General features: G+C 43.3%; 1 protein-coding gene across 1 annotated transcript in view; it reads left to right on the top strand.

Annotated features, from left to right (window-relative positions):
- Window positions 1-23,264, top strand: part of LOC147602990 (putative anion transporter 4, chloroplastic) — a 54,203-nt gene that overhangs the window by 29,303 nt on the left and 1,636 nt on the right. Inside the window, exons 3-5 of the mRNA XM_086797034.1 lie at window positions 10,295-10,667; window positions 13,503-13,547; window positions 13,643-13,789. Of these exons, the coding sequence (XP_086653160.1) occupies window positions 10,295-10,667; window positions 13,503-13,547; window positions 13,643-13,789 (565 nt within the window). The remainder of the gene's footprint in view (window positions 1-10,294; window positions 10,668-13,502; window positions 13,548-13,642; window positions 13,790-23,264) is intronic.

Below are 23,264 nucleotides of genomic sequence, written 5' to 3'. Positions count from 1 at the left end.
ATGCTACATGTCAAGACATGATGCCAAGGGTCCCTAAGAGGTGTCACCTTTACACATCATTGCTTACATAAGATCCTTCCAAGAGGTTGTTCCCACACACTAGCGTTTAAACGTTCACACATACTAGAGCCACATAATTTAAACCTAAGCGTACATACACTAGAGTGCTAGTTTACACAACCACCTAGCACTAGTTTATTTCCACATTAATCACACCTAGTGCATATGTTGCCACCACACATGCTACATGTCAAGACATGATGCCAAGGGTCCCTAAGAGGTGTCACCTTTACACATCATTGCTTACATAAGATCCTTCCAAGAGGTTGTTCCCACACACTAGCGTTTAAACGTTCACACATACTAGAGCCACATAATTTAAACCCATAGTTGTTTCTCGTATGCGTACGAACAGGTTCGTACGGCACGGTTCGTACGGTACGATACCGTACGAATTCGTACGGTACGAGGGTTTTTTTTTTCCCAAGAGATTTTTCCTTGGAAAAAAATATTCCAAATGCTAAAAAAAATATAGAAACTCTGCTTTACGAAGATCCCAAATGCTCGCAATACTTCGCAACTTTCGTGTCCACTCAGTATTCCATATGGGGTTGTTGAGAGACCTAAAAAATCTGGCGAGGTAGACTGGTAGTGTACACTTGATTGGTAGGATGAGAGAATCTTGCTACATCACTTGGGGATCCCTGGTATAGGTAGGCTAGACAATTAGATTCTCAAGTTATGCACGAGGGAGAAGATTTGGACATGGCCATTTTGTTCTAGAGAGGAGTCCCTAAACTTATCACCCTAGATGCACTCCTCGTATTTGTGCAAGGACGGTCCCTTAGTCATAAACGCTACACTGGGAGACCTTTGGTATTGCATTACCCATACAGGTTCTTTTTTGGAGACAATCGGGAGATCCAACCGGGAGAGACACATATCCATGTTCTGGTTCCTCAAGCACTGTAGACTCCTCCCCTCCCAACCTTCCCTCACATTCAAGCTTGAAGCTCCATAGGTTGTAAGTGTAAAAAATAAAAACCGTATTTTATCGTACGGTATCCGAAAATTTCATATCGTACCAAAAATTCCCGTACGGTATCGTATTTTCGTACCGTGACAACCATGTTTAAACCTAAGCGTACATACACTACAGTGCTAGTTTACACAACCACCTAGCGCTAGTTTATTTCCACATTAATCACTATTAAAATTTAACATTCCCCCCCATAATGATAATGTGGCTAGAAAGCCCAATCATCATTAACGAGGTTTGCTTTTGCTTCTAGCTACTGCTTTTTGTTGTCAAAAGAAAGAAGTGGCAGAGTTTGCAGAGTCTTTATCAACTTTCAACTTTACAAGTCTCTTCTGACACTCTTCAATGTAGTGCCGTGTCTTGTGGCAGTAATGACATTTTCCTTTCTTCTTCTTGGTGTCACCTTGTGACAAGTCCACTTTGCCTTTGTTCCTAGAGAAGAAGGCTTAGTCTCCTCTAGTGATCTTTGCTCACCCAGTCTCCACCGTCAGTTGATGTGATGAGACTCTGATCTTGCCGATTGCAATCCTCATGGCATGTGACGGGTGTCTATGAAGTTAGTCAAGCTTCTAAATAAAGCCATGTACTTTCCTAATATTTAGACATCCTGGAGTCCACCAGACCCCTTTCATACTGGGAAATGTCCAGGCTAGTGACAATAGGAAATTAGTCAACACCATTCTGAATTCCCTACTTGAGTCCTATCAAAGTTTTCATACTTCTCTGAATCTCTCTATGAGAGGAGGAGGCAATCCTAGAGGTTGAGACACAGGAGCATTGTCTTTTCGGATGCCCAATGTACTATAAGATACGAGGGAGGTTTCATAGCCTCTTCAAGGAGGGATTTGGGCCACTATCTCACGCAATTGATTTTGCAAACAAGCGATGCTCGGGACTCTATATGATTGAACGGGACAAACACAGGCACAAACACAGAGATCACATAGAGGCAGACCCTAGATGCCTTTGTAGCCCACCACCATCACAAGTTTCTTTCATCCCTTGACCAAGATGCCCCTATTCGATGGACCAAGCAGCGCACACTGACAGTATGTGTAAAGTGTCACCCCACCTCCCTTGCGTCTCCCTAGACAAGGCGGTCCAAGTGTAACGAACTATTTCGGCCCCTAGATGGGAATGGGCAAGAAGCACAAGTAATGGGAGAGAGAGAGAGACTATATGCTGACCAGCAAGATAATCAGCACATTACCAAAGGATTAATAACGGGATTACACAAGTGAGTCGTGGAAAGCATAATTGTATTATGAAATTTGGTCCTTTTTATAGAAGAGCCCCCCTTTACAAGGTGTGTGCATATGTTGCCACCACACATGCTACATGTCAAGACATGATGCCAAGGGTCTCTAAGAGGTGTCACCTTCACACATCATTGCTTACATAAGATCCTTCCAAGAGGTTGTTCCCACACACAAAGGAACGCACACACCAGTGTTTAAATGGTCACACATACTAGAGCGACATAATTTAAACCTAAGCATACATACACTAGAGTGCTAGTTTACACAACCACCTAGCACTAGTTTATTTCCACATTAATCACTATTAAAATTTAACATTCCCCCCCCATAATGATAATGTGGCGAGAAATCCCAATCATCATTAACGAGGTTTGCTTTTGCTTCTAGCTAGTGCTTTTTGTTGTCGGAGGAAGAAGTGGCAAAGTTTGCAGAGTCTTTATCAACTTTCAACTCTACAAGTCTCCAATGTAGTGCCCTGTCTTGTGGCAGTAATGACATTTTCCTTTCTTCTTCTTGGTGTCACCTTGTGACAAGTCCACTTTGCCTTTGTTCCTAGAGAAGAAGGCTTAGTCTCCTCTAGTGATCTCGGCTCACCCAGTGTCCACCGTCAGTTGATGTGATGAGACTCTGATCTTGCCGATTGCAATCCTCATGGCATGTTTTGCGTGTCTATGAAGTTAGTCAAGCTTCTAAATAAAGCCCTGTACTTTCCAAATATTTAGACATCCTGGAGTCCACCAGACCCCTTTCATACTGGGAAATGTCCAGGCTGGTGACAACAGGAAATTAGTCAACACCATTCTGAATTCCCTACTTGAGTCCTATCAAAGTTTCATACTTCTCTGAATCTCTCTATGAGAGGAGGAGGCAATCCTAGAGGTTGAGACAGAGGAGCATTGTCTTTTTTGATGCCCAATGTACTATAAGATAGTGGGAGGTTTCATAGCCTCTTCAAGGAGGGATTTGGGCTACTATCTCACGTCATTGATTTTCTTAAACAAGCGATGCTTGGGACTCTATATGATTGAATGGCACAAACACAGAGATCACATAGAGGGAGACCCTAGATGCCTTGTAGCCCACCACCAGCACTAGTTTATTTCCACATTAATCACTATTAAAATTTAACATTCCCCCCCCCATAATGATAATGTGGCTAGAAAGCCCAATCATCATTAACGAGGTTTTCTTTTGCTTCTAGCTATTGCTTTTTGTTGTCGGAGGTAGAAGTGGCAGAGTTTGCAGAGTCTTTATGAACTTTCAACTTTACAAGTCTCTTGTGACACTCTTCAATGTAGTGCCCTATCTTGTGGCAGTAATGACATTTTCCTTTCTTCTTCTTGGTGTCACCTTGTGACAAGTCCACTTTGCCTTTGTTCCTAGAGAAAAAGGCTTAGTCTCCTCTAGTGATCTCTGCTCACCCAGTCTCCACCGTCATTTGATGTGATGAGACTCTCATCTTGCCGATTGCAATCCTCATGGCATGCGATGTGTGTCTATGAAGTTAGTCAAGCTTCTAAATAAAGCCATGTACTTTCCAAATATTTAGACATCCTGGAGTCCACGAGACCCCTTTCATACTGGGAAATGTCCAGGCTGGTGACAACAGGAAATTAGTCAACACCATTCTGAATTCCCTACTTGAGTCCTATCAAAGTTTTCATACTTCTCTGAATCTCTCTATGAGAGGAGGAGGCAATCCTAGAGGTTGAGACAGAGGAGCATTGTCTTCTCGGATGCCCAATGTACTATAAGATACGAGGGAGGTTTCATTGCCTCTTCAAGGAGGGATGTGGGCCACTATCTCACGTCATTGATTTTCCAAACAAGCGATGCTCGGGACTCTATATGATTGAACGGCACAAACACAGAGATCACATAGAGGCAGACCCTAGAATCTAGATGCCTTGTAGCACACCACCATCACAAGTTTCTTTCATCCCTTGACTAGGATGCCCCTATTCGATGGACCAAGCAGCGCACACCGATAGTATGTGTAAAGTGTCACCCCACCTCCCTTGCGTCTACCTAGACAATGCGGTCCAAGTGTAACGAACTATTTCGCCCCCTAGATGGGAATGGGCAAGAAGCACAAGTAATGGGACAGAGAGAGAGAGACTATATGCTGACCAGCAAGATAATCAGCACATTAGCAAAGGATTAATAAGAGGATTACTCAAGTGAGTCGTGGAAAGGATAATTGTATTATGAAATTTGGTCCTCCCTAAGAGGTGTCACCTTCACACATCATTGCTTACATAAGATCCTTCCAAGATGTTGTTCCCACATACAAAGCAACCCACACACTAGTGTTTAAACGTTCACACATACTAGAGCCACATAATTCAAACCTAAGCGTACATACACTAGAGTGCTAGTTTACACAGCCACCTAGTAAGTTTATCTTTGGTATTTCAGCTTTTGGAATGTTTAAAATGATAAGGAGTAAGTTTTATAGAAGTGGGGAGCTGAAAAGCCCACCTAATTCATAATTCAATGCTCTTTTTTGTAAAAGTGGCTTGTTCTAGCTTAGAGTAGGGTTTGTTGTTTTAACTTAGAGTAGGCCTTGTTTAGTCTTTTCTTTCTTGCTCTAGCTTAGAGTAGGCCTTGTTGTTTTAACTTAGAGTAGGCCTTGTTTAGTCTTTTCTTTCTTGCTCTAGCGTAGTTTGGTTCTTCTCTATGTTTTGTAATTGTTTGTTGTTATATCTTAGAGTAGACTTTGAGTGCTAGTCTCTATCATGGCTGAGTATGCCCATCACCTCCGGAGAGTGATAGAAACTCAGTTCGCTGGTTTTATAAAGCATGTTCTTTTGGACTAACCTTATACAAACCTGCACCTACTCTTGGGCACTGATGACGTGAGTAGGGATGTCATAGCTTATTGTCCACGCTATGCATGATAGAGTTGATGAACCTACACTTCATGTTCCGACAGACATTGGAGTTGATGGTTGCACTTTTGAGTCGAAGTCTTTTTTAAAGTTTAGCTTAATGTTTGGTTCTAGCTCTTAGTGCTTTAGGTCTAGAATTTACAGTTCTCTGTTTTGCTATTTTGTTTTTTGTTTTTTGTTTTTGTTTTTTTTTTTGTTTTTTTGTTTTGTTTTGTTTTGTTTTGTTTTTTGTTTGTTTGTTTGTTTTTGTTTGTTTGTTTGTTTGTTTGTTTTTGTTTTTTTTTGTTAATGTCTTAATTAAAAGTCTTCATTTGATATTATCTTTTGATTTCCTCTCCTTAGTAGCTAGGTTTGTTAGTTTATTTATTTTTTATCTTTCAAATGCTTTGTTTTTGTCTTTGTCCTTCTTCACTATTATTTCTTTCTCAAATCTCCTGACCTTACGAAGGGGTATATATATATATGAATCCCGCCACACACTCAACCTATGAGCTGGCCAATGGATAGAAGCATGTCCACGTCACACCTCGAAAGAGTTTGCACGTGACAGAAGCTGCATTGGATCTATCTATGACACGGGTCTCCAATTTGAAGAGGTCCACTCATATAAGTCCCTTAATGTCCTAGCGGGTGAGAGGTAATAGTGGTGCATCCAAACTGTAGTGGAATGGGGGCAAGCTATCCATATGAAGCCTATGTGAGAGGAACCACTTTGTAACCTTGGCATGCCAAACCCTAACCTCTCCCGTCTCGGCTAGTCGCCTAGACGACTCCAGTGCTAGTCGAGGGAGCTTGTCTCTATCCAAGTTGTAGATGTGGCATTTGAAGGTCACTAATGGTCTAGAAGAGGGCATCAACTACCAAGGGTCTGCTTCAAACTCTACAAGAATAATGGAGTGGGGCACTAAGGGCTCATTGCAAATCATTCGTGAGAGCATCATGACGTGCAATCTCTTATCCTCCTCCAATCATCCTTCCCGAGGTCTGGTCCCCAAAACGAGGCCCCATACATCCCAAGAGGTGTCACAAGTGCTAGGCTTCAATGGAGCCAAAGTCGCATACCCTCTCGTCAGCCAAGCTTGAGCCGTTTGGTGTATAGTGAAGTAGGGTCCAGAAAAGGTGATTCCTAGCAGGCTTGCATATGTGAAGCTCAAACTGGAAGCCATCGGGTGTGAGGTGTTAAAGATCATAAGCTTGGTCTTGCTAAGGTTAACTGTGAAGTCCTGCTGCTCACAAAAGGCCTGAAATGCCATCAAGTGTCTCCGTAACCCCTCTGTTGAATTTGAGAGCAGTACCGTATTGTCTGCATAAAGAAAAATAGGTAACATACCACATAGTGTAGAGCCCGTCCCACCAAGTCTGTCCATAAAGTTGGAGATCTCATCTATGTAAAGGTCAAAGAATATCGAAGAGAGAGGGCATCCTTGCTTCAACCCTATGGTGCTAGTGATCACATCTGACATGTCTCCTGGTGCTCGGACTCCCCATGTCACGGACTCATACAATGCCATGATTCCCCATATCATCTTCATTGGAAGGGTCAAATCTTGAAGGTGTCTAAGAAGGCTAAGAAGGCACGCTCGGGGTACAATATCAAATGCTTTGCCGAACTCTACAAAGCAGCAATAGACCTTCGGTCCCTTCGATTGGGCCTTCTCTCAATGACAGCTCTCAATGTAAAGATATGATCCAGGGTGGAATAGGTCCTCCGGAAACCTGCTTGTCCCCAACTATGTGCCCATGTCTTTCTTCAAAGGCGTTGACTTCAAACTCCAGCACTGATCCGTAAGTTTGGCCAATGTGTGGCCAATCATGATGGTGCGGTAGTTATTTGGATCTAATGGGTCCTCCGCCTTATGGATCGACACAACGGTGTTATAGACCAAGAAGGTGAAAAACCTTGGCAAAGGGCTATGCTAAACATATCAACTAGAAAGGGGAGCCAAAGTGTCACAGGCGTGATCGATATGCTCAGCTAGTAAGTCCTCGTGGTATTCGACCTTTCCATGCTGCAGGTTATGTATGGCTTTAGTAGCATTATGTATGGTGAAGAAGGTGGCAGAAGCATAGTAGTCAAAACTTCCCAATAGAATGGAAGTGGCAACCTCCAAAGCATTTTGAAAACGGCCAAAAAATGAAAAAGGAAATGGATCCCAACACCATGTGATCATGCCATGTCATAGGGTTAGTTGTATTCCATAGGCATGTTTACATGCACAAGCAGGATTTTGTGCAAGATTACAACATGAGAAAAAGTTATTTGAAGGTGCACCCCAATGGCAATGACACAGTTACACTTGGAACAACCCTCGTGATCTTTCCATGGACAACTAGGTAGGACATTAATTTCACAAGTGCAATCTCAATAATGTAGCCTTTGCCAACTTCCAACGCTTCCAATGTTGTCAAGAGGGTTGGAAAAGTTTGGATGGCAAGTTGGGATGCGAATGTCAATGGGGTTGGCAACTGCTCTCGGGTGCAAAAATGTCATCTATGGCAGAAGTAGGTCGAGGGAGGTGTGACAGATCTCTGGGGGTGAGGTTAGGAATGTGGTAGAGATTTTGGGCATACGTGCCAGATCTGTGATGGGGGTGGGTGGCCTGTGTTCAAGAAGTTTTCGCCAAGCCTCACTAGTCATTCTCACACTAGACCAATTTCCAAAAATGCCACCTTATGATGACGGGTGAGGCATTGGAACATCCTTTCCGAATGGCACTCAGCAATTGGTCCCATTCCTTTATCACAAAGGGTGTATAGGCGTGTGGTCTTGCACTCTTCATCATACCAACTATGTTGAGGCAGGGTTCCACAGCTTGGTGGTGTGTTGAGGGGAAAGAGCTGTGGGCTGAATTGGACAAAGAGGTGGTGAGCTGGGCTGTGATGGTGGATAAAGAGGCAGAAAGATCAAGAGTGGAGAGTTAGGCTCGAGATGACTGAAACATTATCTAGGTCATGGTGGAAGTAGATCTCTGTGTAGGTAGAAATGGGTCTGTGAGAGGGGGCTGTTTGGGAAAGACACCTGAGATAGTGAAGGACAAGTAACGTCATCATACCAACTATGTTGAGGCAGGGTTCCACAGCTTGGTGGTGTGTTGAGGGGAAAGAGCTGTGGGCTGAATTGGACAAAGAGGTGGTGAGCTGGGCTGTGATGGTGGATAAAGAGGCAGAAAGATCAAGAGTGGAGAGCTAGGCTCGAGATGACTGAAACATTATCTAGGTCATGGTGGAAGTAGATCTCTGTGTAGGTAGAAATGGGTCTGTGAGAGGGGGCTGTTTGGGAAAGACACCTGAGATAGTGAAGGACAAGTAAGTGTGACCTGCATGAATGGGTTTGGGGCGTGGGGAGGAGAAGCTGAGGATGTGTCAGGTTAAGGATTGGGAGCCTATCAAATAGTCAATTGTACTAGAGCCCCCTTTATGGGGAAAGCATGTGGGACCTCCTGAGGTGGGCCGATTGGTCATGCCATTATATATGATGAGACCATGTGCAGTGCCCATCTCCAAGAAAGACCTACCAATGAAGGTAGTATTACCGGACCAATGTCCCTAGGATCCAAGTCATGCAAGATGATGGGGTCCCTATCAAAGTCAAAGAGCCTGACCTGATTTCTCCGAGTCCATGCTTTGAAGTCACCAAGGAGGAGGATGTCACCCAACTTGGAAAACTTCGTAATATTAGTATACAGTGCCAAGAGTTCCAAGTATGGTGACTGCCCATCCACCAGAGAACTCTAGGCATAGCTAGATGTATATGGCGGAAAATAGCATACTGCTATATGTACCAATCATCCCCTGGTAAGCATAGACACATCCACATATATCGGGTCTCGTCATCCTTCCGGACAACTGTAAGTATGATTCGAAAATGTGTTTTGAAGAGGGCTGTGACCCTCCCTGATCCTGGAATCCTTCACATGTCTTGGACTCCCCTCTGTATATTAACTCCCATACATAAACTATGGCAAACCTCTGTTGGGGCTCTGATGTCTCTGTGTAGAAGATGATGTCCCGCCCACTAAAGGTCTTGGAAAATCCTCCTGGATCCAACCATAAGGTGTCGTTGCAGTTTGAAGTGGCTAGTCGTAGAACTGAAATGGTCTCACAGACCTCGTACCCCTATTTGGGGCAATGCTCAGCATTAACTACGCGGCCATCGCGCGGTAGACCGGCCTTCCGAGTGTCCGTAACCTGAACCATCCCTATCCTATGCTCCAATCGTAGGGGGGTGAGGTCATCTCTGAGGTATATTTTGGTGGTTCGAAGGTGACCCTCTTCTTCAAGAAGGCCAAATGGGACTCCGCATCCTTGAACTTGAGGAGGAGGAGGCCTCTCCTGCGTCAAGTCCTTTCCAGCTACCCAAGCATCTATAAACAGAGTGTCGGTGGTATCCATTTGCCTACATAAAGTTCTCACCATCCTCCTTCGGTGAGTTGCCTGAGTCATTCTCACGTGCAGAGCGCCCTAGATTGGTGACGCGTCTCTTCCTCAAGCGTTGCCTAATGATGGTGTTGGCATTTGGGGTGTGGACTGTTTCTGTTTCTTTACAACCTCCACCCATTTGGAGGTTTCCCCGGCTTCCTCTTTTGTGGCATCTATTTCCTTCCAAAGCCTGCGTGCTCCTTTCGAAACTCTAATTTGGCCTCATCAAGCCCTCGAGGCAATGTGGCATTCAGAATTTTCCTCCTTAAATTGCTCTAGTTTCAATTTCAACGCCGCCTTGATGGATGCCTCATTATTCTTTCCCTCCATGGTTGTAATCTTGGCTTGAGCCCCTCAATTTCAGCCTCATTAGTTGTCCTGGTAGGATAAAATCCCTGCGAGGGGCACGATTCCCTCAAGAGCAAGCAGCATCATATAATTTTTCTTATCCTGTAAACTGGCAATGGGAGTCTTCATTTTGGCCACAGAGTCGTTCAGCTTCAAGCTCAGCCCATTCAACCAGGTGGAGCATGTCATGCCGCCGGGCGTGGGGGGGGGGGGGGGGGGGTTGTGTGTGTGTGAGAGAGAGAGAGAGAGAGAGAGAGAGAGAGAGAGAGAGAGGGGTAAAGTACAAGTTTTTTGATAAGCAATGAATGACAACACATTGTTTTTAAACTCTTTTGCAGGTGGTTTCCTTGCTCAGAGAGAGCTAGAGCAGTAGGGCTGTCTATGGCAGGCTTTCACCTAGGCATTGTGATAGGCTTGTTGGCTACACCAGTTATCATGGCTACATTGGGTGTATATATGCCATTTATTGCATTTGGACTTATTGGTCTCCTATGGCTATATTTTTGGCTTTCATTTGTCTCAAACGATCCTCAAAGCCATCCAAACATTGGAAAAGCTGAGCTTCAGTACATACAGCACAAGAATACGGCCTTTTCAAAAGGCAGTGTTGGCCTTACCTCCAGTGGCAAAGAATCATTGCTACCTTTTGGTCTACTTCTCAAAAGGTTACCATCGTGGGCCATAATAGTTGCTAACTTTATGAATAATTGGGTAAGAATGCATATCAGTTGTTATTGTTTTTGTAAAGAATTCAAAAACTCGTACTGATGTCAATTATTTTGAACGTTCGTGAGGTAATTATTGACTAATACATTGACTTACGTCTATCGTTGATATTTCACCATCATGTAATGTGTACTCGAAAACATATATCTACAGGTCAATTTGACATCAGTGCAAATCGGTAGTAATGCTCTGTAAAGCTAGATAATCATTACACGGGGGTTGGGCAAGAATGACTGCAAAGAGGCTTGGCTTGCACAAGGGCTTTCTAATAATACGCTAGATATGAGTGAGATTTTTGAAAATTATTACATTTTGTCAGTAATCAGAAGATGCACATAAGACAGTCTATGAGGCTCCTCTCCTTGTCAGTTGGGTGCTGTCATATCAATGTTTGGGTGAATCCACAGCTACATTTAGTTTCGATGTACATCCTTTTAGCTCTGATGAATGTCTACTGTCATGATACTTGAAACCTAGTTAAGGTAGCGCATGATACTTAAATTTAGCCCACTTAGCACATGCAAGTCAAGTGTGTAGCTTAAGTTAGGGATTGCAATGGTTCAAATGGCTTCAGAAATGGAGGTATACTGATCAAGTTAAGTTGGGAATGTCAAACGTGCTAGTCTTTTTCTGGGGGTGGAAAGAGGGCAAGGACTATTGAAAGTACTAAATATACTTAGTTAGGGCATCTAACAGTGTGCAGGAGCATTAAGAGGCATATAGGAAACAACCATTGGGAGTAAAGGTCAGGGAGGCGCTAAACAGGATGGAAGCCCTTTCACTTTAGCCTCGTGTGTAGAGGGTTTCCAAATAGCTAAGAACATGATAGAGTAATGTGTAGCATTTAATAGAGGCTGTGATGGCCTCAGCTTTGTGCAAATCATCCTGCAGCTCCTACCATCTTCTTCAGGGGGGATGTGGCCAATTGGAATAGCTTCAATGTTTTTGTTGGGGGTTCTATACTTTGTCTATTGTACACCAATCTTAACAAGCATGCTTACAAGTCTGGCCGTTGATCATTGCCATTACAAAATGATGGAGGGGGGTGTTTGCTGTTTTCTCAAGGTACATAATACATTGCACTGCTCCAGACGGATGATGAGATCTACATGGCTGATCATGTCTCCAATATAGTTATAGAAATGCATTTTGTGGCGAAAAATCTCAACAAAACCCATGGCTGTTGATCATTGCCATTACAAAATGATGAAGGGGGCTGTTTGCTGTTTTTTTCAAGGTACATTGCAGTGCTCCAGCCTGATGATGAGCTCTACATGGCTGATCATGTCTCCAATGTAGTTATAGAAATGCATTTTGTGGCTAAAAAGCATGACAAAACCCATGGTGCCTATTTTATGGAAATTTACTTTGGGTTGAGGGGTTTGACCAGTTACTGCTGATTATGTGTGATTGCAGTGTGTTATGCCCCTCAGTCTTGGTTTGTGATTTGCACGCTTTTGTTTGTGCCTCTGATGTTTTTCATCCTGCTCTAGATTGCCCTGTGCCTCGCTATATCCACAGCCAGCCACCCAATGTTGCTTTTCTTGACCATGGCATGACAGCCCAAGTAACAACTACTTCTCCATCTCAGGCAGCGTGTCAGCCCTTTTTTCCTCCTTTTTCTCCTCTCTTTTCTGCCTCTTCTCCTTTTCATCTTCTCCCATCTCCCAATTTCCATATTCTGAATAATTTGGTTTCATGCTCCTATTTTCCAAAACTAGAAAAGAAATTGGCTACTTTCCCCACTACTCAACACAATCTTTCCTGTTCAGGACCTCCAGTTGGCATGATTATGCGTCGTTTTTGAAGCTGGCTGCAGCCTTTTTTTTTGTCTCTGGGGTTGGCTCAAAGCTTAGTCATGTTCTATCTATAAATTTCAGGTGCAGTGATACAATCAATGATCTCTATGATCATGGTCTAAGCTCTTATCAGCTATGTCGAGCTTGTAGAAGGGTTAGAGAATTTGATCCAGGTGGCCCACTGAAGTGGGATAACCCTTGTGTGATGCAAGCAGGAGTGCAGTGAGAAGATGAGTTGCATAGCCTCCACCATAGTTTTAGGGCCCTTTAGTGGCACCTCGAGACTTGCATGCTCTGCTAGTTAGCCATCTCCCAACGTGAGCACCATCTTCCTTGCAAGGCATGCATAGGTGGGGCAAGGATCACACGGCTATTCAACATGGGTACTACAACACACTACCCGTGTCAAATCTAGTCATATATGTGTGATTTTGACTGAGAGTCACTAATTATTTGCTTAACCAACTCTAAAACTCTCAGCATACCTCTTGGTAGCCCGATTTACTTCACCAACTCTATCTGGAAGTATTGGTGGATAATGATAAGAAGTGCCTACCAGATGCTGCCTTGTACAAAGTGAAGCATGTAGCTAATGAAACAATATTGTTCAGAGCCACATGGACTAATGGCAGGTACACTTCCCACTTATTTCTGTAAAGCCAGCCAAGTTTGCCCAAAATTCAGGTTCTTAAAGGATGTATCCCAGCTGTGTTCATGTTTCTTGTGTGGGGTTAAAGAGAATATGAAACATTCTCTTCCAATATGGAAGAGCGCGACAGGACAGTTGGGTAGTCTAAGATCTCTGAACTGTTGTTTTGGTACATCTGAAAGTTCTAAGGTGTTTGGGTTTCTTTTATTTACATCTTTCTCAAGCTACGCAGTATAAGGTAAGGCTGACATGCCTTGTATATCATCTATTACTTTGCTATACAATTTGCATCCTTTGAACACAATGTGCTAAGGTTTTTATTGTCTTTTAGCTTGGTTATGCACTAAGGCAAGATGTTTGTGTTTTCTTTAGGGATATTTTGTCCTTCTATCATGGATGCCGATTTATTTCAACACAGTAAGTACCTATCATGATCTGCACTCAAATAAAAATGTTGGCTTGGTTGCTTTCTGACTTCACTTCTGCCTATTCTTCTTGATGTTGTGGCATAGGTATATGGTGTAAACTTGAAGCAAGCTGCATGGTATAGCGCCCTGCCATGGTCAATGATGGCAGCTCTTGGCTGTGTTGCAGGAACATGTTCTGATTTTCTCATCGTATCTGGTCTAAGTGTTACCACAGTGCGGAAAATAATGCAGGTAAGTGTCACAGTTCAGAAGAACGCATAGATTCAAAATACTGCAGAGTCAAGCACAATTACGGTTGCATACATCATGGCATCTGTCATACTGCATAGAAGTTAACATAACAAATAGTACACAGCACTAGGGGTCAAAGATGTACCACCCCCCCCCCCCTCCCCCCCAAAGAAAAGGTAAACTGTATTACCAAAAGAGTTTTCTTGTACAGGATGATGTGATAAGATCTCTAGATTAGCTTTTTATAGGCCACAAGAAACCAGTCAGCTGTCTCGAGGACTCCAAGGCTAGCCGGGGGTATCTATCTAGTGGAAGCTCCCATAGCTTGTGCCAGTATGTCACTGTCTGGAATAGAGCCTCTGTCACTATCAGTCTGCCCTTCAGGCTGCTCATGACTGGTGTCTTGAGCATTGAATGAGGCGCCTTTCATACGTGTGAACATATCTGCTGGCCGACAGGGTTCTGGCCTGTCCTAAGTCTGCTACTTCCCTAAACCTTCTGTTTATGTGCTGCCTAATCAAGGATTAGCCCTAGAAAACCAGACATGTCCATGTATGCACTTGAAATCACCTCTTGCTAAACTTGAAGTATCCAATAGCTGCTCACTACTAGATGCATGAATAGCCTCATCATAGATGGCATCCATATTATCAATGTCATCCACATGTTCAATAGAATCATAAAAATCATCCTCATCATATGTAGCATGTGTATGCATACTACAATCATCCACATCACCATAGACTCTCTCCTCATCACTATTAATGATGGTAGATGAATCATCAACACTTGCATAAGCATCATCGTCAAGATGCCTAATGTCACTAATAATGCATATGTCTTCACCATATGTATAATCCTCATCCACATGTGCATGTAGACAAAACATGTCACACAAATAAAACAAAAGCCAGCACACACGTCTATGCAAAATGTAACTGGAAAAATTTCCCATCTTCTCATTTGTACACTTGTAAGTCTTACCGTCGGCACTCGTGCACAATGCAGAAGACGAGAATGTTATGGCCACCATCAATGCAAATCTTGGGCACTCACGGGCATCGCCCATCTTGAGTAAGCCCATACATGTCATAGACTCCTCATGAGTACCACCCATGAGTCCATGTACATGTCCAGCCCTAAAAATAGGAGATGGTGACATTCCCTCCGGCTTCTAATCTCAGTTGTCCTCAAGTGAAAAGATTCCAAGTATCCTTTAAGGAGCTCTAGATACTCCTTAAAGTATTGTTCATGGACCCACTTCGCATCCAGGGTGGGGTAATTCTGGAATTTTACAAGGTATCTATGAACAAGCTTGCCACCAGCAGCTTTTCGTTGCTTGTGAAAAACAATGTGCTCGGTTTGAAGTATCGAAATTTTTGTGGTTCCAAATAATACATCACCTGCAATTGTCATTTGGTAACACTTAACCATGTAAGCTACCTGAATGTTTATGACGAGTGTCAGAACTCTTGAGAGTAATACAGAATTTGAATCATCAAGCTCAAGCAGTTCAAATACGAACATGCAACATAAAGGAAGATGTCTTTATGATGAGCGTGAGAACTCTTGAGAGTAATACAGAATCTTAAGGTGGATCTTCAATGACTGGTTCCATTGGTTCAGGTCCCACATATTTCTTCAAAAGGCGTGATCACATGAAAGGCATTATGTTCTGCAAGATTTGAAAAGGCCTATAATACTTGGGTGAAAGCTTCGGATATTTGCCTTCCGTGTCAGGTCTCTTGCATAGACAAGCTTTTTCAAATTTGAGCAACACCTAATTGCCCTCTTTGAGATCCAAAGTCTATCAGCAGCTTTCGTGTCCTTGTCTTGAGATCTTCCGTACCTGCTCAAAAGCGGTGTCAAGATCTTTGACATACTCATCGTTGCAAATATTTCATCCTGTGGGAAGAATAGGTGGTAGGACCACCTTACCATAAATAGTTTCAAAGGGGGCTTTGCCTATGGAAGTATGTACTGTATTGTTGTAAGAAAATTCAACAAACGGTAAATACTTTTCCGAGTCTGACTTTCTGTCAGCCACATAACATTTCCACAGCTGAACTTGCAATCTCACTTTGTCCATCTACCTGTGGATGATAAGCTGAAGAAAAATTCAGCTTTGTATCTGTATTTTCAAACGATGCTCACCAAAACAAATTTGTGGTGTGTGGGTCCTCGTCACCCACAATTACGCGCGGCAATCCATGATGCTTAAATATTTGAGCCATGAATATCTTCACCATAGGCTCTGGCTTGATATTCTTGCGCATTGGAAAAGTGCACTTGCTTGCTAAATTTGTCAACAATAGTCCATGTTGCATCATTCCCTTGGTGCGTTTTAGGCAAATTCATAAGAAAATCCATGGTAATTGACTCCCAGGGCTGATTCGGTATGGGCAAGGGCTGAAGCAACCCTGGTGTCATATGATGATCAAACTTGACCTTTTGACACACAAGACACTGTCTCACATATGCATCAATGTCCTTACACATCTCTAGCCAAAAGAAATCTCTCTCAATGGCCTACGTAGTAAGAAGAATTCCTCGATGTCGTGCATAAGGAGGTGAATGACATTCATCCATTACCTTTTGCCTTAAATCTCTACACACATGTACGGTTTTGCATCATGAGATAACCATCTTGAATGGCATAATTTGGGGTTGTTTGAGATCAATACGATGATCCTTAGGTCGTTGGGGTGGTAATTAACTTGGCAAAGACTCTCAAAACAATCATTATAACCATGTAAGATATTCAGCCTATCTTAAATATAAAAAAAGGCCTTAGGCCCAAGATCCTCCCATAGTTACCGTTTTTTAACTGCCCTAGGCGCTTTTTTCCACCCGTAGGTGATGCAACCGAGGGAGCACCTAGTGGGGGTTTGAACCCAGGACCTCCCGGTCCGAAGACAAACACTTCACCACTTAAGCTACGACCTCATTGGCGAAATTCAGCCTATCTTGCGTCAAATGATCTACCTTTTTTTTCCTGGAAAAGAGACTTCTACATGGCTAACAAGTGGAATAGTGCTTTCAGGAGTTCCTACATCCAAAACATGTTCTGGACTTCTATGCATAAAACTAATCTTCTTTGTTTTGTAATCATTCCTGGGCTCTATACGAGTGTGTCACGACATTCCCAACAAAACATCACATCAAGTGAAGGGAGCAACCAAAAGTTCTCATGATCCAAATATGCCTGTATATGAATGCAGAGTTTGCCTATGGTTCGTGTAACAACAACTCCTCTTCCCTCAAAAGCTGCTTGGCATTCATTTACATACCAAAGTCTGATACATTCAACCCAAGAGATGCAGCCATCTGCACCGAAATGAAATTATTTGTAGATACATCATTAAAAAGAAATAAGGCAGTTTGATCATGCAATTTTCCCCAGGCTTTGCATAATGTTCTGCTATTTGGTGAGTGACTTGTATTCCTTGCACATCCGAGACTACATTCAAACTAGGGTTCGCGGGCTGGTGCATCCATGTTCTTGGGATTTTGCAGGCATTTTCTTTTTCCAGAAAAAAGACTTCTTTTAAGAATTTTAAAAAATTTTACAAGAGAGATTTTAGACCAGCAAGGCCCCATATGAGAGAGAGTGAAAAAGATGCCATGATCCCATTCTCTCATGAACTGGCCACGTTTTCTCTCTGCCCTTGAAGATCCCTAAATCTTGGCCCAAGTAGCCATGAGTGTGGATAATATCACACCAAATCCTGCAAATGCACTGTGTATCATCAACCAAAGTGTCCTCCATGGCCTCAGTGCATCTAGCCTTCCTGATGTGCCGGGCTGTGATGCTAGCAATGATCTCCCATGCAGTGTCCAATCTTTGTGCTGGAGGTACGTAGCCTGACTCTAGCATGTCCTTAAGACGGCACCACTGACCCACTCCCTGGGTAACCCGCATGACCATATCTCTGTCGTTCCCTTCATACCTGATTTGTGGCAATAGCACCAAAACAAATGTAGCCATCCTCTCTCATCCTTCCAAAAAGGTGTGCTATTACAATCCAAATTCTCTATGCCTCCTTGCACTCCCATAAGCAATGGTAGATTGTCTTTGAAGCTCCTGCACATCTTGAACAAGCTGGGCGCACCAAGATCTCCACTGGTTGGTGGCAAGGCCACCATGTAGAGAAAGCCAAATAAAAGAGCAAATCTTCGTTTCCCTGTACGAGTGCCGCCTCTGCCAAAAAGCTCTCTGAATGTCAAGGGTGATCGGGATCCCATAAGCCTTCCAATGCGGTCTAAAAGTAGGGACTCTATGGATTTGTCCAAAAACAAAGTGTCTAGCGTTCTGCACAGTGTAACTAAAGAAGGACATCCATCATATAACCAGAGGCTCCAAGAGTCCAGGGGATCAATATTTTTTCTATCTTTAGCGGTGCATTTGCCCTATCAACTACTTATTTGCTGTACTAATTCTTTCTATTTGCTACTTCCCTTAGTGCTAGGCTTCATTATGGCCGAGTCTGCCCTGCATCTCCGGAGGTTTGACAGAAACTCATTACGAAGGGCTTTGTGTGAATATATGCTCTTATGTGTGTGTGTGTGTGTGTGTGTGGAGTGCATGTGTGAGAGCATATCTTGATACAGAGTTCTACACCCACTATTGGGCACTGATGACGTTAGTGGGGATGTCGTAGTATCTAGTCCATACTATACATAATGGAGTTGATAGTTATATAGTCTTGTGGGTTGACTACCATGAGTATATAACATGCACGTTCCTAAAAGGTGAATTTGGGCATGTTCCTCGATTCGTCTAGGTATATATATATATATATATAGATATGTTTCCTTGCTCTGCCCACCACTCACCGCGGCCGGAGTGGCGTGCCCTCAATGATATCCTGCCCAAGACTTCTCTCCAAGAGCCATCTATCCTGAATGGAGTAAAGAACCGGTACATTGTCCTCACCTGAAGTGGAAGGCATATATGACATGAAGAGGTTTCCCTGTCCTTGAAAATACTCCAAACCGTAAGTGTTGAGGCCCTTCCACAAAGCTCCTTGTGATCGAGTGGTTGGGTATGGCTACATTCATCTACATAATCCTCTGACTAGTGCCTATCAAGTGCTGGGTGTGAAGCATTCTCTCATCCTCCGCGAGATTCATGAGCCTCTTCCAATCCAACACTCAGGGCAGAAGAGTCGCCCAGGCAGCCCACTAGATATGCATGGTTGCTCCAAGAGGTCTACCATGTTCCTCCAAGATCAAGTCATTCCACACAATGGGCTGCCTGTAAGCCTCCTCAACTGACTGCAGAGGAATATGAACCAAGAAGCTCCTCATGCAATCCCAGGCTCGTAGAAGAGTTCTCATCAAGGGCGAATAAGGTGGTCGGTGCTTTGCATCCGAGAAGATCAAACATGGGCTGTAAATCCAATCACGTCCCCTTATCGGAGTGCACCTCATAATCTACTGTAGAAGAAAGTCCTTCCAAGGCTCAGTGCCAAGAAATCCTCTAACTACCAGCTTACAAAGTAAAGCCTTACACTACACCTTTGATTTAATGATGTTTAATCCTCCCTCTTGCTTAGGCATAATAATGGTATCCCAAGCGACTCTCGCCTTGGTGTGTATAGTGCCATCTAATCATGACGAAAGAAAGTTTTGAATAAGCCGACGAAGCTAACTAATCATACTAGTTGCGTACCTTAGGTACAGAGCGGTACGGTACGATATGCGTACGAGTACATAAAGTACGCATCGGGATAAGTACTTTAAGTATGTTCACTTTTTTAAAATAATGTATATGTAATTAAAATATATATTATAAACCTTTTATAATTTCGCAACACTGGTACACAATTTTCCAAAAAACAATTGAAATTCAAACATCTATGCTCTATAAATGTCAAATGAGCTACAAGTACAACATGAGGTCCTGCTTGCTGAATCTGAAATTCTAGTACAAACACCAATAGCCATATGGCAAGCACAAAATAATATGACATCATATATGTTTGATCATAAATCATGAAAGTATAAGGCTAGCCGCTAGTAGCTACAAGCTGAATATGTGACTGATTAATCAGTGGTCACTACTAAAATAAATATTGATATGCTAACTACTAACTAGTAAGAGCGACCAGTCACCACAAGGCCACTGGCTAATAAATCAAGTCTCACGAGTCACCACAAGGTCATTAGCTAATAAATCAAGTCTCACGAGTCACCACAAGGTCATTGGCTAATAAATCAAGTCTCACGAGTCACCACTCACTCATCATCATCCAAGCTGGAAGATGAGGATGATGAGTAGTCTCCATCTATGAGGAGATTCCTATCAAAATCATAGAGCGGCTCCCACTCCACATCACTTGGTACATCAATACCTAGTATCTCCTCAACAATGGTACAGAGTCGAGTTCTCGCTTCTGGAAGAGTCTGCATCTAGTGCTCAGGATCGCTTCTACCGGTCGCTCTGGCGGCTCTCCCTCTTGAATGTGCACCATGAGTATACACCCTAGTGCCTTTAGAGGTGGAAATATGACTCTACTGAGCTGAAGAAGTGAGGAAAGTGGTAGTGAGAGCTCAAGACTAAGCTCGTAGTGAGAGCTCAAGACTAAGCTCAAGTGACTCGTCTATCAATGCCTTCGAGCCCTCTGTGAAGTTTTCTGTATATCTCCTCTTACCAATCACGTACCATGTCGCTCTCCTCGGCATGCTGCTATTTGCGACGCTCGAGCTCCTCAACATCAACCTACATACCATGTATTCACTAGTAGTTATTAGTGATTAGTCACTTTAAACTTTTTTTTTAAAGTACAGGTATGAAAAGCATGGTACCGGTACGGTATGTATTGAAAGTACCAAACGGATGAGTACTAGTACGGAATGCAACAATGTGACGAATGCATCCCTTACGAAAAACCGAGCACAACCAGGCAATCATGCTAGCAGCACTTAGTTAGCTACCAAGGCTCTAAAGGCTAACTCAAGCTTCTTGCTACTCGAATGCTAAAGTTTGCTCTTCATGCTCATGAGCACATGTGCAGGTGAGATGTCAATGCCAACTTGATAGCCAAGGTATTTGGCAATGCATCCTCTCTCAATCCAAGTAAACCCCACATCCAAACCCCAATCTGTGCGCGAAGAATCCTGTTGATTTGTGCCAATTGATGGTGGTGCCTACTACGAAACAAAATATCTCCGAGGCAGTGCGAAAAGCACAGAGGCATGCCTATGAAGCCTCCAAAACATAGTAATATCATCTGCCAACTCTGTGTGCGAAGAGGTAGCCTGAGGCCCGAAACCCCTGGGGTAACCCTACTCATAGCCTCCACTACTATAAGGTAAAGTAGTGGAGCTAAGGGGCATCCCTGCCTCACAGAACGAGAGATCTGAAAGCGCTCAGCACGCCCCTCGCAGGTCAAAATTGTCATGGGCCTTCCTATACATGCAAGAGACCACTCTATCCACTCCTGTGAGAAATCCATCCGTGCCATCTTGCCTTCCAAGAAGTCCCAATCCATTGTGTCATAGCTTTTTCAAAGTCTAGTAAGAGAATGGCAAGGGGTTGTTGGCTAGATTTAGCCCACTCCACAGCTTCCCAGAATGAAAAGATGCTATCAAAAATACTCCTTTCTTGGAGGAAGCCATTTTGTGTATCATGAATAACTCTCTGAAGAACAGGTTGAAGCCTCATACTCATTAGCAGCCCCAAGCAAAGTTATGGGCCTCCGTTGTCTAATATTGGTGTTGTCCCCACCTTTAAAGACAAGGTGGATAAGACCCTCTGTGAGAAAAGGGGGCATCATACCAATACACCACATCTCCTACAGAGCAGTAGTAACATCATCACCAATGTAATCCCAAAATTACAAAACGAAGGATGGAGAGAGACTATCATCCCCTAGGCATTTTCCTTTCGAGAGGGCTTGCAAAGCATATCTGAGCTCATCCTTTGAAAAGGGGGCATCCAAAGAGGCGCACATATCATGTGTAATAAGCCTTGGCATGCGCTCCTAGACTTTCTGTCGTGCAACATCTCTATCGAAAGAGTGGGCTCTCTGCAAAGAGCAATGTCTAATAAAAATTTGAGGCAATACTCCTCACCTTATTTGGATCAGTATGAAATTCTCCGTGAGAATCCTGCAAGCATCTCAATCTGTCCTTAATGTGCATAGGTCCATGTGCTGAGAAAAACGGTTTGTTGCATCTGCCACCCATCTGTGTCCAAAATGCCTGATTAGTATGAAATGCAAACTCAGCCTGCCTATCCATGGCCACCTGTTACTCAGCTCAGACTATGGACAAGAGATTGGGGATCCAAGGGGACTCAGGACGCTTATTGTGTTCCCTCTAAAGCGCACCCAACCTGCATGTGATAGCTTGCTCCTTGTCCAGAGCCTCTTGTTTCTTGGCCAAGGCACAGAATGATACAGCTGGCTAGTCCTCTCCAAGGCCAAGGCAAGCCTCTCCCGGAGGTACAAGATCATCACAAAGCCTCCAAATCTCTCTAACCTCCAGTGAGGTCTCTACATCCTGATAGAGAGAGTATGGGATGCAAGCACGGGATACACCCTTCTGCCTCCCAAGTTCCCCGATGCACAAGACAACCAGGCATTGATCTGATTGGGTAGTACTAGGCAAGATGGCAATCTATCCAAGCCCCAGTCATCCATATAAAATCTTTCCAACCGTGCAAAGGTACATCCATCCTTGCTTCTACGCTTATGCCATGAGTAAGATAAAGAGTTAGGCCTCCTTTAGAAATCATACTCAGCATATATGTGTCCCTTATCCCCACATTTGAAGCACTTTCCATCACACATATAAGCCTCTTTTTGCTGTTTGGACAGCCCATAATCATTCTTTTGACCCCCCGGCTTCGTCCTTGAGGCATCCTTTGACTCTTGTGCATCTCCGGATACATTCTTAGGTGGCTGTCCACCCTTTTTATGATCAAAACCAAATCTGCATTTTGATTTAGATGGACCTAAAAATTGCTTAATATTGGCCCACTTCATGTGTAAGTTCTCAACAACAGTTGCCGAATGCATCAACTACTATAGAGTTTGATTTGGATAAACTTCCAAACCTTGTTGAATGATATTTGTTGAATGATATGATGAAGCCCTGACTCCTACTTTTGCTTCTTCTCTGCATTTTTAAGCTTCATGAAAGGGGTAACCTTCAAAAAGACCTTCCAATACCTTGCAGTGTAAGAAGAAACTGATTGTCCTTATCTTGCGAGGTCCAATCCCACTCTTTCGGCACATCTTTTGCAAAATTAGGAGGCAGGAATTGAGCATAAAATTTCTTTTTAAATTCAGCCCAAGTCACAATAGCCGAATGATCAAGAATCTTGGCCATCCGCCAATCACTGGCCGTATCTTTAAGATGCATACCCACATGCCTCGACTTGGACTTCTTAGAGAAATCCTCATTCACAAAAGCAATTCCAAATTGACCTATGAAAGCAAGTACACAGGATGTATCAAACTTAACA

This window comes from Cibotium barometz, chromosome 65, assembly GCF_041138505.1.
Source record: "Cibotium barometz isolate CiBa-2024 chromosome 65, ASM4113850v1, whole genome shotgun sequence".
In the NCBI taxonomy this organism is placed as follows: domain Eukaryota; kingdom Viridiplantae; phylum Streptophyta; class Polypodiopsida; order Cyatheales; family Cibotiaceae; genus Cibotium; species Cibotium barometz.
The sequence above is the reverse complement of the archived record's forward strand: the minus strand, read 5'-3'. Positions and strand labels throughout refer to the sequence as shown.